The sequence below is a fragment of the Aythya ferina genome (assembly GCF_964211825.1).
Source record: "Aythya ferina genome assembly, chromosome: 13".
Lineage (NCBI taxonomy): Eukaryota > Metazoa > Chordata > Aves > Anseriformes > Anatidae > Aythya > Aythya ferina.
This window is the reverse complement of record NC_140311.1, coordinates 2,292,480-2,307,266: the sequence shown is the minus strand read 5'-3', so window position 1 is coordinate 2,307,266 and position 14,787 is coordinate 2,292,480. Positions and strand designations below refer to the sequence as shown.

The 14,787-nt window shown below is 57.4% G+C and overlaps 1 protein-coding gene across 1 annotated transcript; it reads right to left on the bottom strand.

Moving 5' to 3' along the window:
• Positions 1-6,783: 6,783 nt before the first annotated feature.
• Positions 6,784-8,111, bottom strand: POU3F4 (POU class 3 homeobox 4; the record flags this gene model as incomplete). Its single annotated transcript, XM_084535114.1, has 1 exon — positions 6,784-8,111. The coding sequence occupies one exon, from the start codon at positions 8,109-8,111 to the stop codon at positions 6,924-6,926; it is 1,188 nt and encodes a 395-aa protein (XP_084391240.1). The 3' UTR covers positions 6,784-6,923.
• Between the last annotated feature and the right edge of the window lie 6,676 nt (positions 8,112-14,787).

Genomic DNA, 14,787 nt, shown 5'->3' with positions numbered 1-14,787 from the left:
GGCAAGATTGTGACTTCAGACATGGTGTTACTGGAAACAATCTGACATTTGTGGGCGGCACAGTGAGCAGCTACGACATAGCAGGCAACACAGCCTTTAGTTTTTAGTCTGCCTTTAGGATGACTGCAACAGGCGCTCTCTTTTGCAGAGTTGGGCTTAAATTGCTTTCCGTGCACTTGCATGTTTCTGTGAGAAACCATTTGCAGTCACATGAGCGTGCATATTCACTTCTCACCAGATCCCGTTACAGACAGATTTACTTAGGCTGTTCTATAGCCTTACCATCGTATGGACGCTATGTAGTAGTATAACTTATGCCACTACTTTTTCAATTAAAAAGTTACCATGGCTGTATAATTTGGGGTACGTAGTGTTCTCTCTCTGCTGTGGCTATGAGAAAGTTTGGATGCCTGAGCAGGGCAGGGTTTGGGAGCTGGGTTCGTATTTGCGAGGTGCCGTGTTGGTCCTGTGTCCTTGTTGGGTTGCTGCAGGAGTACCCGCGGAGCTGGTGAAAAGCAGATCTGTACAGCAGGATTCACCCCTGCAAAATCTGCATTCGGACTGAACTCCCACTGCTGGGTTGTTTCCTTCCTGAGATGCCATATCAAAGGTAATAAAGTTTTAAATCAATAGAGTCTAAACATATGCAGAGCTATAATCTTCCTGTAGGTTTAGTAATCCCCCATGACATTTACAGGACAGTTTCTGCAAGCTGGAAATTCTAGCACTGAATTAGCATTTCTTAGCTCTGAAAGACCGGCTGTGTTCGTACAATGTGTGCGAAGCCAGGAGCAGCAAAGTATAACAAACTAACGTTTCAACGGCATTTGTAATTCTGTGATAGCAGCTCCATTTTCGGGAGCCAGAAAAAAAGCTAGTGGCTAACTTTCCCCACCTGCAAGTGTGTTTTTTGTCGGGATTTTGACTTTACTCCTTCCCCCCCCCCAGCCCAGCATGGAGCCTTGCAGAAGCCCCGTGCCACGAAAGCCCCAGGTTTGCCACAGCAATTGCACAGAATTTGTGCTGCGGAGCCTGACTCCCAGCACCTGCTGGGAGGCTTTCAATCTGGTTTAACTAGATCACAAGTTCCTAACTGTAGATATATGTAACAGAGGCTAATCCCATAATCTGGACAGAGCTACAAACCCTGAATGGGGAGGCCTGCCCCACGGCTCGTGTTACCTCCGCGTGCACTCCAGCTGACACGGCAGGAAGAGTTCAGGCATTGCCATCCGCCCCACTGCACTTTATGGTTAATCAGATCCGCAGGCTGATTTGTATTTATTTATTTATTCGTCTTCCCAAAGCCAGCAGATGAATATGCAAAACAAAACTTCATGCCTCGGCCAAGAAGGAAAAGAGCTTCAGCACAAAAATGGCGCTTCTACGCTGGGTAAATATTATTTGTACTCGAGGTGCAGAGTCAAGGACTGGCATCGTTTAAAAAGAAAAATCCATGGGCGAAAGAATGGAGTCACGTTTTTGGTCCTTTAATAGTAACCAACAGTGGCGAGAGAGGCTGCTGCCTGCCTTCGAACAATCACTGCTAGAAATATTCATGTTTTTAAAAATCCTTTTGCAGAAGCAGACTTCTCAGTGCCGTTTCAATGCTGCTCCGTGCCGCCACTTTCTGGCATCAAATTGATCAGGGAGAGCGCGAGGCTGCGGAGCCAGAACCCAGCAATCGATAATACAGTCAAATGTGAACTGGCAGATATGATATTTACCATTAGCTTTTTAACTTCTTGTTGGCAGGCTCTTATCAGTGACGCTGTCTTCCCCCCATGCTCTCCCAGGATTTAGCGCCAGGTTACCGCTGTAACTGAGGACCTGGTCCTACCCACGGCCAGCAGCCGGCAACATCACCTGCAGGTCACAGCTACAAGCACGTCTAAATCAAGGTACCATTCACATCACCACCATGTAAGAGGGTAGCTTGCCCTGCTTTCCAAAATCTTCAAAACTCACCCCAAAACCCATTTGAATCCGCTGTTGGAATAGAAGTCTTGCTTTCTTTTCATCATATTAAACCAAAAGTTATTTACTTTGGCCCTCTCCGTATCTTACAGTGTTAACAAAAGTAGATGCTTATTGCTTTAATAATGGTTCCGATTTGGAAATTATTTACCATTTATACTTTGTACATTGTAATTGCTTTTGATTCTTCAGAATATATATAATGGAAACCAGCTGAAAGACTATGGTTTAAAAATGGGCTCTTGCACATTTGAAGTAAATTTTATCCTGCAATCAGTCATAAAGATCTTAACTGCAGCTATCACATATCCTAAATATGTAATTGCTGTGGAGCCTTTCTGGTCTATTGGTTACAGGACAGGTTTAGGAAAAGGGGAAAGCAAGTGCAAACGTGGGCCTGACCTCTGCTTTCAGGGGTACTTGGCTGGATCGCTCACCTGCCTAGGATCTTGTTTTCTAGGACGGGGTCTTGGAGTTGGGTTGCTGCCCGGCTGCTGGGGAAGGATTTGGGTTTGAACTGTGCCTCCATCTGGGTGCGGGGCTGCCCTAAAAACCAGCCGTGTTTTGGCATGCCCGTACAGGACCCAGTGTGGCCAGCTGTTGTGGTCTGCTCTGCCTGAAGCTATAAAATTACTGCTTAAAAACAAAGAAGGAAAAACTCCAACTACTTTCTTTTGAAGGATTTTGAAAGCCTCTTGGTCAAGTGCAGTCTAGGTATGGATTTACTGGTCCCTAAGCTGCATGCATGGTGTTAAAGACTGCTATGAGGTGAGCTTGCTTTTAGTAGTTTTGCCTTCAGGTGAACACCCTTGTATCATCCTGGTCTTCTCTAAAGGGGAGGAGAGCTTGAGAATTTTTGAAAATTAAATACGAAGGAAGCCTCTGGTTCTCTTCTGTTGGAGTAACTTAAAAGGCAAAGGAGATTCAGCCTCAAAATTTGTTAAAGATGCTTAACACCCTCCACCGAAATCACAAGAGCCGTGCAATTCATTGCTACCAGAGAAATGCATTCCTCCAGCCCTTTCTTCGTGCAGGAGCGTGTGAGGTGTCTCAGTACGGAATCAGGATCTCCATTAGTGTGGATGGCTGCAGGCACGTGCCATAAATCCTGGCCGTGCCAGGGCTGTGCCAGGGGCACGCCACGACCAAGGGCCTGGAGGGGAGCTGGCCGAGGAGCTGCTGTAAGCCCAGGGCTTCCCAGCCAGAGCTGGGCTCCAGCGGTGGTGGGCAGCTTCCCAAAGCCTGGATGGGCTCGTTCTGGATTTGCTCTATCATAACTAAGACCTAATTTGGAACCCGTCCTTCTCATGATTATTCCCCTGGGCTTCCTTCCGCCCCCTCTCGCTTTATTTATTTATTTTGAATAATTTCCTGAATTCAGAAGAATTCCTGGTCCTTGAGAGCGAAGCCAAGGCTTCTTCCGCTCCCGGTGCCTTGGGTGCTGTGCCTTGGGTGCTGTGCCTTGGGTGCTGTGCCTTGGGTGCTGTGCCTTGGGTGCTGTGCGGGGGGCAGCACCCCCAGGCCTCCCGCGCACATGGCGTGCGGTGGGCAGCGAAGACAACAGTGATCTGTACTTAACATTAGGTGGCACAAAAGAGTTTCCTTTTGCTCGCAGGAATACTGAAGTGCGGGGGAATAATGAAGGGAGAATTTCCTTTTCTTCGTTTCAATGCCGTTCTCCTTCCCGATTTTTCTGGCTTTCGAGTGGTCTTTGGAGCACTTCTTCTGCTGATAAACTTTATTTCTTCGTTCCTCGCGTCTCTTTTGTCTCTTGATGCAATTTGTTGAAAAATATCACCAAAAAAAAAAAAAAACCCGAGCTTGCTGTAGTTGTATTTACAGACCGACCAAACGGCTCTGAAATCGGCTAATTTCAGAGAAATGCTGGCTGTCCGAGCCCACGCTGGCTGTAAGGGCTTTACCTCTGAGGACCCTGGATGCCCAGAGCCGTGTAGGCGCTGCGGCCGTGTTTTAGGGGAGATTTTCCTCCTCTCCGTGGCGCTTGCAGCCGGTGGCGCTGAGCTGGCGGTGCGGCACCCGCTGCTCGGGGCTCGTTTGTTTTGTTTCTGGAGCCGGCTGAGGAACGGGGTGCTGGGGGGCTGCTATTTCCTTCTCCTCCCGTTTTAACCCTTTTTGCCCTAGCTGCAGCTTGGCGTCCCAGGCAGGGACGAGCAGCAGCAGCATCCCCTCGCGGAGCGGAGCGCAGCACGGCCAAAAGGTGCCCTCCGGCAGCACCGGGGCCGGCTTGGAGCAGCCACAACCTCCGGGGGCTGCCCGCGGCCCCACCGCCCCCCGAGCCCCCCCAGCGGTGCCGGCTGCGGCGCTCGCCCGGCCCCGCTGCTCGGGGCCGAACCCCAAAGCGCGGCCCCATTGTTCGGGGCCCCGCTGCCCCTCCTCGGGGGGAGCTGTGCCGGGGGCGGCCCCCCCGGGCATTGTGCGCCCTGCCCCGGCCGGGCCGTGCCGCTCATTGTTCCTCCGGGCCGCCCGGGGGGGGCCGGGGGCGCAGCAGCCGCGGCCCCGCCGTAACCCGCCCCCGGCGGCGGGGGGGCGAGGAACAAAAGGCAAAAGTCCCCCCCCGAGCCCCGCCGAGGGATGGCGAGGAGCGGGGGGGGGGGGTCCCCAGGGGGGTCCCCCGGCCCCGGCAGGTGCGGGGAGGGGCAGGGGGATCCGGGGGGGTGGGGGGAGGGCGAGGCCGGAGCGACCCCCGCCGCCCCCCGGCGCTCAAACAAGGCGGCACGAAGCTGTCTGATCGGCTTTTGTAAAAATGTTTATTTAAACCTTTTTTTTTTTTTTTTCTTTCTTTTTTCTTTTTTTTTTCCTTAATTTTTTGTTTTACAACAATAAAATATTGCGTCGATATAAACCCCTTGACTGAAACTGGTCGACCACCAAACGTTACAGCGACTCCGTGATTTTTTTTAGTGTTCCGTGATTTTTTTCCGACACCCACTTATTATTTTTTTTTCTTTCTGAAACGTTTTTTTTCTTTTTTTTTTTTTTTTAAACATAATGCGGAATTTATTGAAAATAAATAATTGTTGGCAACTGCAATAGGCAATTTTGGATAAAATAGTTGAAAAAAGCAACCTTTAATGAAAATAGCGTTTATTATACATCAGTTACTAAATGAATAAACTAAATGATCTTTCTTTAAATTAATAACTTCCAAAAAACGTTTAATATACAAAACTGTACAGTTATAAAGTTGGCAGAAATAGGCAGGTCCTCAGTGTCGAGTTGTTTTTTTTTTTTCTTTCTTTCATTTTTTCCTTTTTTTTCTTTTTTTTTTTTTTTTTTTATAGCGCTTACTGAAAAATACTTGAAAAATATAAATGTCGAAAGGAAAAATCTGACAGCCGGGGAAGGGGAATGGGGGCTATGTGAGGGAGGGGGGCCCGGCCCGGCCCGGCAGCCCCCGGCCGGGCGAGGCGCGCAGGCCCCGCGCAGCGCAGCGCAGCCCCGCGGAGCCGCTGCGCGGGGCCCGGCCCGGCCGTGCCCGTGGCGCGGAGCGCTGCGCACCCGGGATAGGGGGGAGGAAGGACGGGGGGGGGGACGGGGGACGGGTACAGCTCCGCGCTTCCCTGTGCCGAAAAAAAAAACGGGTTAGGTCGTTAGCGTCGACTTTTGCTTTGTTCGTTCGTTTTTCTCCCTGTTCTCTCTTTCTAGGTATATTTCTGAAAGCTCTCCAGCAAATCCAGCAGCTCCCTGTGACGCGGAAACAAGCTCAGCGTGAACCGAATGCGGGCGGTTTCTGTCCCCCTCCCTCCCTCCCTCCCTCCTCCCCCCCGAAATCGATGAGACACCTCATTCCTCTCCACTACCGAAACAAAATACAGAGAAACTGATTTCCGAAGCCGAAGCGCAGAATTACGAAGGTGTTTTACTACAGACCTCTCAGCCTGGCGCCGCTCAAAAAAGCCCAGCTCATCTTCGGAGAGAAAAGGACCGGCCAATGCCGCGATTTTGTTTGTGCTGCTTTAATTTCGGCTCCCTCGGAAATTACCGTTAGCATCGTTTTGTTTGGTTTAATTTTGTTTTGTTTTGTTTTGTTTTGTTCCCTGGGAGAAAAGGGGGGGGGGGGGGGGGGGGAGGGAGGCGGGATGGCGACCCGCCCGTCTGGTGGTGCTCGGAGGTCCTCGGGAAGGCAGGGAAGGAAGAGCTGCACCCAACGAGCCCCGTCTCGGGGCTCCGAGGGGCTCCGCGGGCGCGGAGGCGATGTCCTTACCCCCGGGGCGCCGAGGGGAGCCCCCGGCTGCCGGGGGGGGGCCCGGGCACGGGCACGGGGGGGGAGGAAGGGCCGCGGCCGCCCTGCCCCGTCCCGTCCCCGCCCGGTGACATTGGCAGCGCGCGGGGAAGGGAGGAAGGTTGGGCTGCTCGATCCGATAGAAATTAGGTCACAAATATTGTGTACAGTTTGTAGTAAAACACCTCAGACATTTAAAAACGCTATAGAAGTCTTTAAAAATGCAAAACTAGTCTATTGTAAAACAGATTCACCTGAAATACAGCTGATATAACCAAGGCGCTGGAAGGTTATTCATAGGCACACATCTGTCTTTCCTTTTTTCGTCGTCGGGTTTTCGCTTTTTTTTTTTTTTTTTTTTCCTCCGGTTTTCGCGTTCTTTTCCTTTCCGTTTGCAGTTCGTTGTTTTTTTTTTTGTTTGTTTGTTTGTTTGTTTTTAATTATTATTTATTTATTTTTCCCCCTTCGTCCCGTGTTCCCCTTCGTCCCGGCGGGGACCGAGAGCGAGCCTTGTCCGCGGGTCCCCGCCGCGGCTCCGGCCCGCGGGGGGCGAGGAGGGGAGGGACGGAGCGAGGAGGGCAGGAGGGGTGGGGGGAAGGCAGGGGGAGCAGGAGGGGGGCCGCAGGGCAGCGGGGGCCGCTGCCGGCTCCCCCCGGCGTGCACAGGTCCGAGCCCGCGGGGCCGCCGCCCGGCTAAGCCCCGGTCAGAGGTCGTGGCAGGCCGTGTCCGTTTTGACGCCGTGCGAGTAGACGTCGTGCTGCTGCTGCTGCTGCTGCTGCTGCTCGCCCGGCGGCGTCATGCGCTTCTCCTTCTGCCGCCGGTTGCAGAACCAGACCCGCACCACCTCCTTCTCCAGCTGCAGGCTGTCGGCCAGCGAGGAGATCTCCTGGGCGGCCGGCTTGGGGCACTTGAGGAAGTGCGTCTCCAGCACGCCCTTGACACTCACCTCGATGGAGGTGCGCTTCTTCCTCTTCCTGCCCTGCGCCGCGATCTTGTCGATGCTGGTGGGGCTGCCGGTGGAGGAGTCGGCCTCCTCCAGCCACTTGTTCAGCAGCGGCTTCAGCTTGCACATGTTCTTGAAGCTGAGCTGCAGGGCCTCGAAGCGGCAGATGGTGGTCTGCGAGAAGACGTTGCCGTACAGCGTCCCCAGCGCCAGCCCCACGTCGGCCTGGGTGAAGCCCAGCTTGATGCGGCGCTGCTTGAACTGCTTGGCGAACTGCTCCAGCTCGTCCGACGTCGGCGTCTCCTCGTCCGAGTGGTCCTGGCAGTGGTGCCCGCCCAGCTCGCCGTGCTCGCCGCCGTCGCGCAGCCCCGGGTGCAAGCCCTGCGCGGCGGCGGCTGCGGCGGCGGCGGCGGCGGCGGCCGCAGCGGCGGCGGCGGCGGCGGCGGCGGGCGGCGGGGTGAGGCCGCCGTGCTCCAGCATGCCGCCCACCGCGAAGCCGGCCTGCGGGTAGGCGCCCAGGGGCTGCGCGGCGGGGGCCAGCGCGGCGCTGTGCGCGGGGCTGGCCCCCCAGGCGCCGGGGTGCGTGGCGTGGGGCGAGTGGTGCGCGACGTGGGGCGAGCGGTGGTGCGCCACGGCGCCCAGCTGCAGGTCCTCGCGGCCCGGCTTCACGTCGGGCTGCTCCAGGGGGCCGCCGGCCAGCGCGGCGGCGGGCCAGGCCCCGGCGTCTCCCAGGCCCGTCACCCAGTGGTGCCCCAGCGGGTGCCCCCCGCCGCCGCCGCCGCCGCCGCCGCCGCCGCCGCCGCCGCCGGGGACGCCCTGCAGGTACTCGCCCTGCAGCAGCTTCTGCGGGCCGCGGAACGCGCCGCCCTGCTGCATGCCCGCGCCGTCGGCGGGGCCGAGCGCGCCGGCGCCCAGCAGGCTGTAGGGGTTGGAGGCGGCTGTGGCCATGGCCGCCGCGCAGCCCCACGAGTTATACTGAGCCGCCGCCGCCGCCGCAGCCTTTGACATCCACCGGCACGGCGGCCCGGGCAGCGGCCGCGCCGCGACTGGCGGCCGCGCCGCCCAATGGGGGCGCGCCGCCGCCGGGCCCGCGCGGCGCGGGCCAATGGGTGCGCTGAAGGGGCGGGGCGAGGCGCCGAAGGGCGGGGCGAAGGGGGAGCCGCGCGGGCCGCGGCCAGGAAGTGAATCACTCCGCCGTGCTGCGGGGGGCGGCCGCGGCGCGGCCCCGCCGCTTAACTCCTTCCGCGCTGCGCCCCGCGGGCGGGCTGGAAGGGGGGGGGGGGTGGAAGGGGGGAGCCGGGCGGGGGGGGGTGGGCGCGGGGCACGGCTTAAATGCGGAGCCATTAGCGCCCGGCAGCGCGGCGCACAGGTTAAGCGGCGGCAGCACGGCGGGACCACCCCGGAGAAGCCCGGCCCCGTGCCCCCCGTACCCCCCCACACCCCCCTCCCAACCCCTCCGGTGCCCGCCCCGTGCCCGCTCCGTGCCCGCCCCGCGCTGCCCCCGGGCCTCCCCGCGCCCCCCTCCCCGGCCCGTGCGCTCCCGGGGAGCGCAAACAACGAAAAAAGCCCCAAATCGCCCCAAAAGGCGCTGCCCCAGCGCTGCGGCCGGGAAACTCCGCGCCCCCTGCCCAACCCCGGGGCCGCCGGGGGGCACCGAGCCCCGCTGCACCCCCCCCACCCCCCGGCCCCGCACCTCGGGCCGGCTCCGAAGTTAGCGGCTGCCCTCTCCCTGCATAATTGCGGAGGTAGCCTGGCTGCGTAATTGTGTTTGCACTTGCAGAGGGCTGCATCGGAGTTCCCTTATTGGTTTGAAATTCCATTAAATATATTGCAAGAGCTCCTAGGTTAAGCTTGATTTAAATTTGCATACATTTTCATATATTTAGCAGAAATAAAAGAAGGCTTGCAGCTAGCCGAAAGTCATTAAGGCATTAGTTTCTCTGGGAAGACAGATCTGAAGAAAAAAAAAAAAAAAAAAAAAAAAAAAGTCAAGAAAATAGCTAGACCCAAGGTGAGCGCTCCTCCGTTTCCTCCGCAGCCGGGCACCGCCGCTCCCGGCCCCGCAGCGGGCAGCGAGCCCCGGGGCTCGGGCACGCCGCGGCCGGGGCAGCTCCGGGGCCGGGGGGGGGGGCTCCGGGGCCGGGGGTGGGCTCCGGGACTCGGGGGAGGGGGTCCGGGGTCGGGGGGGGTTCTCCGCCGCCGCTCCCGAGCCGCCCGCTGCCGGCCGCGTCCCCTCGGCGGGCCCGGGGCGGCTCGGAGAAAAGTTTGCAGGTAGCCGGGAGGCGCTCGGCGAGCTGCGGGAGGGGTCAGCCGGGAGGTCAGGGGTGACAAATGGCCCTGCGAGAGGGGCTCCGAGCCCAGCCCGGCCGAGCCCGGCCCGCCGGAGGCGCTGGGCACACCGGGGAGGGCACCCACGGAGCTGTATGGGCGCTCCGCGGCTTTCTGTTCGCTTCTTCTATTTTTTTATTTTTTTTTTCCATCCCTCCCCCCCCCCCCCGCCCTCTCTCCGCCCGCACGAGCTTCGCAAAATAAATATCACCGGAGCCCGCGGAAAAAAAAAAAAAAAAAAAAAAAAGGAAAGAAAGGAAAGGAAAGAAAAAAAATCCAGGCTGTATAAAAACGTAACTAAATTATTTAAAATTAATTTGCACTTGAACTTGCGAAACAATTTTTCAAATCCCGTTGCCCGTGGAAAGAGCTGCGCAGAGCCGCCGCTCGGTCCCGGCGGTGCCTGGCAGGGCACGGAGCCGCAGGGCTCGCTGTACCGGGGCAAGGCAGCGCTCCGCTCCCGGCCGAGGGGCTCGCACCTCGCCCGTGGGCGAGCCCGCCGTATTTTAAAGTGTTTTTATCTGCATATAGTTAAATCTTCTTGCTGTTCTAACTAATCTGCTGGAGAGGGTTTCTTTAGCTCTTTCCTGTCAGTCTAACTTCCCAAGTGTAACAGATGCCGCTCTCAAGCGGTCCTTTCTGCTGCTTTTCTTTATTCAGCCTCGCATATTTCTCCCCATGATCTGGGTTTCCATAGAGAGAGGAATAAAAGGGGGACCATGGCCACAAATCCCCTGCCCCATGCAGAATAAAAGAGCCTTATTCAATAGACGACCCCGTCTGGACATGGGAGAAAAATAAGTACATGCAAAGCTACTGTTGCAAGAATTTGTAACTTATTTTTCATAGACTGAAACCCATTAAAGTAAAAAAAGTTTCGGGGTCCGGACCGTGCTCCGCAGCCCTTTGGCTCCGGGTGCCTTCGCGCTCGGGGGACCCACGTTTCCCCGGCGGGCGCCTTGCCTTCCTACCTACTTTTTCTGCTAAATCTTTGGCACGAAAAAAGATCACACAATAGCTGAAGGCAGCCTACCGTCTTGGGGCAGCTAGAAGTCGCTATAGAGAAAACCCGGCTTTGAAGTGGAGGAGCTGTAATTGTGTCGAGTCCCCTCGCCCGGCGGAGGCACCGCGAGCGGCTCGGGGCAGCCGGGGGCCGGGCGCAGCCTCCCCCCTTTCCCTCTTCCCCTTTTTTCCCCTTCCTTCTCCCTTTTTTTTTTTTTCCCCGTCCCCTTTTTCCCCGTGGTGGGCACCGGGCTGGCGGCGGCGGCACCTCCGAGCGCAGCCCGCGGGGCGGCGGCAGCGCCGGCCCCGGCTGCGGAGGGGGAAGGAAGGCGGGGAGGGGGGGGTCCCCGGTGCCCCCCGCACCCAGCCCCGTTACGAGCCCCGGCCCGGGGGTGCCTGGTCCCAGCCGGCTCCGTAGGTGCCTGTCTCGGGGTAGGGAGCTCGGGGGGAGCGAGCCGAGAAGCGCCGGGAACGGTTTCATCGGGGCTGGGGGTATTATATTTTGGAGAGTTTTCTCATTGTTCGTCTGCGGGAGGGAAAAAAAAAAAAAAAAAAAAAGAAAAAAAAAAACTGGCCAGAAAGGGGTTCGTTTTGATTGTGTTTAATACGGCATGAAGCTCGGAGCGGTAAGCTGTGCCTCGGTGTCATGACCTCTATATTGAAAACTTCACCTTCAACACAAGTTCACTTCGGAGACAGGACGAGTTAGATTGCGCTTGGTGGGAACAAGTGCAAATTTAAAAACAGAGTCAATCATAACGGGGGTGGGGGCTGGGAAAGGGCAATTTAACCGTTTCTGGAGCCAGGAGTTAAGGTTTGCATTGTGTACGCCGAGGCGCTGATACTAACGCTGAAACCCAGCCCCGCATCGCTCAGCAAGCAGAGCTGGGAAACAGGCTCCTGGATCTCCGGAGATGCTTTGTGAAAGCCTAGCCTGCGTGGGGGAAGGTTAGGAGGAAAAGAGGAATTTACAGAGTATTAGCAGAAATTAGCCAATGCCGACACAAGCTCAATTAGTTCTTTTTTTTTTTTTTTTTTTTTGGGTCTCTGTTGGCTGTTCTCGAACGTGAGTAAATGCCGTGCAGGGAGAGGGAGAGCCCCAGCACACTGCCATCTCAGAGCCGCAGCCAGGAGATGGACTGACAGATTGCAAATTAAAAGAGTCCCAATGTCAGAACGACCGCAGCCCCCGGCGCGCAGAGCCCGGTAGCGCTAAGCCCGGCACGGAGCGAGCGGGGCTGCGGCGGGGCCGGTCCTGCGCCGGAGCTGGGCTAGGCAGGGACAATAAAGCCAGGCACGGGCAGAGAAAATCGCAAGGTAAATTGCATTCGTGTTCTAACTGCTGCGGTTTCCAAATCGTTGTGTGCACCTCCTCGCTGCTCTGCTCGATTCGCCATTTATGAGTATTATATTATTTTTTTTTTTTTTCCACGCTGTTAATGTCTGAAAAATGTACTTGCTGGGGAGAAAAAGATGTCGTTCGTTTGTGCGCTACCACGTCACGGGCAGGTCACTGCTCTCTCTGTAGCTCGGCGGATGCGTGGCAGGTACCGGAGCGAACATTTGGTTGGTTTGCTGCCGAGAGCAAAAAATATTCCGGGAAGTCTCTCCAAAGCGCACTTAAAAAAAAAAAAAAAAAAAAAAAAAAAAAAAAAGATGATTATTATTTAACCGTGGGACAGGTCCGTCTTGCCGTGCCTTAAATCCAGGCGGTGAAACGTCGGGGGTGGCTGCAGAGCAGGGCGCGGAGCGGCTCGGCGGCTCTCGGGGCACCTCAGGGGTGCTGGGTCCGCGCAGCACCCTGGGGCGCCCCCCTGTGCGCTGGGACCTTCCCCGCGGAGCCGCCCCACGCGCGGGGCTCGGGAATAATCCAAACACAGGTCCCGAGCGTGCGGGATCCTGCTCAGACACATCTAAAGGAAGGGGACTGGGTTTGAAACCGCGCCGAATGGCGTGCTGCTTAACCTCTGGTGGCTAACGAGACACCGAAGACAAATCGCTCTGTTCCTAGGCTGACAAATACCTGCCTTGCTGTTTGTTAGTTTGCTGAATAATTTCAACGTGCCTATGATTTTTTTTTTTTTTTTTAAAACTGTACGGTTTTTTCCAGCTTTATCAGTCAGCGTGCGAATTGCTCGGTGATGCCCGTGATCCTGCAGAGGGACCTGCAGGTCCCTTGCACTCCGAGGTGCCTCGTCCTTCCTAGGGTCACGTTCAGAAAGACGCCCGTGGTGCCGCTAATTCTTTGTTTTCCCGCAGATGAAATGGTTTTGGGTTGGCGGAAACTTTGCTCCCTGCTTCACTCGCGCTGTTACAAATCGAAGCCGTTACAAAAGCCGAACTTTCAGGCCAGGCTGGGCTGCTGAGGGATGCTTCTTCCTTCGGGAACAGCTCTCGGGGGACGAGAAAGCGCTGAGGGACACGAGGCAGCTCAGCCTCTGCTCGGACACCGGCACGGGGCCGGGGCAGGTGAATGCCTGGCGCACCCCGGTGCCGGCCGGCTGCGGGAGGCGCAACTTGCGCCCGGCTGCGCGCAGGGCACACAAAGGCTCTGCCCGGTCCCCCCCGGCCCTGCGGGCCCTGCCGCCGCCCCCTGCCGCCCCCCGGCCCCCAGGGGTCGAGCCCCGTCCCCAGGCTGTGCCCTGCCTCGGCCCCGCGGAGGGGGGGGGGGCGGCTTCCCCCAGCCGCCCTCCTCTCCCCGCTTCGCCTGGCATCTCCTGGCACCTCTTTTTATTATTTATTTATTTATTTATTTATTTATTTATTTATTTATTTATTTATTTATTCTTCCAGGAGCAGCCTGCTTAAAGGCGCTGGAGGCTTCGCCGCCCCCTTCCCCCGTTTCCGCCCCTCGCCTTCCCGCGGGCAGGGGGCGCGGGGGGGGGGGGGTGGCAGCGGGGCTGTGCGGGCCCTAAACCCGTGTCCCAGTGCCCGGGACGGGCCGAGACACGCGTGGGAGAACAGCCATCAGACGGGAGCCGCAGCCCCCCCGGCTCTGCCTGCCCGGCAGGAATAAACACAAATAAATCAAAGCGGCGGGGCCCGGCCTCCCCGGGGCGGGCGGAGGCTGCCCGGTGACCTCCGCTACCCGCAACGGGGCAGAGGGGCCGGGGATGCTCTCCCCGCAAACTTTTTCTGAAATCGTTAAGATTTTGGTTTCTCTGCGCTGCGGGCGGCTGAGGGCATCCCCTGGGGACGGGGCGGGAGGGCGGAGGGGAGCGGCGCCGCGCCGAGCCCCTCGGATTTGGGGTTATTTCGCCTTTCAGCATGGAGATGCTGCGGGGAGGTCTGAGCCATCCCGCTCACGCTGGGGGTGCGGAAACCACGGGGAGCAACCGGCTCTAGGCCCTTCGTGCAGCCCTGGAAACGCGGCCTCGCCGGGGAGGCTGCACCGGGAGGAGGCAGAGCCACCGGGGGAGGCTGCACCGGGAGCCTCCGGGGGCGGGGGTCCGGCCCCTGATCCCGCAGCTCCGCGGCTGTTTGCTGCCGGCCTCCCCGAGTGGCACCTTCACGTGCTCGGCTTCTTCTGCCAAGTGCCTAGAAATTACTAGTAGTGGCTAAGTAAATTGCAAGTAAACCTAGTGAATTAGGATGATTCTCTATCGGTTTAATTTATGTTTTATAGTTAGTTTAGCCTTCTGATTTGATTGCCTTAGTAATGTGAATTGCCTACAGCTGCTGATGATACAGCTTTAATTCTGTTTTAAAGGTCATGTAAACATGTGCCTGTAGCATAAGGAATGCAAATTCAATTCCCTTTTAATGCTTCCTCGCATTCACTTCACAGCCTTCACCTCGAAAATTAACAGGATTTAATATAAAACTCTTTTAATGTTATGATTTCATTAAAAGCCCCCTCCCGCCTGCCCCGCCGCCTCCCACCGGGGCGGGGGGTCCCTGGGTCCTCCTGGGGCAAGGTGGGAGCGCCTCTGCGCCCCCGGGCCGAGCCGTGCCAAGCCGTGCCGAGCCGTGCCGAGCCGTGCCGAGCCGCCAGCTCTGCCCGGAGCTTGGTTGAGCTGCAGGTGGGCACGGCGACACCGCGACCCGGTGCCACGAAGGAGCGGGGCCGCCGTGCAGGTGTGTGCGCGGGGCCAGCCCGAGGTGCGGCCGCTCCTCCGGGTTCATCGCTAAGCACAGCCAGCACCGGGATCACGACGGATCGCCTCGTCCTCCTGTACTTCAGGGGAATAAAAAAAAAAAAAAAAAAAAGGCAGTATTTCCCCCAAATCCCTCCTCCCCGTTTCTTTTCGAAAGGTTTTAAGTGAAGTTGCTGGGAAGTTTGCTCGGGGAAGCC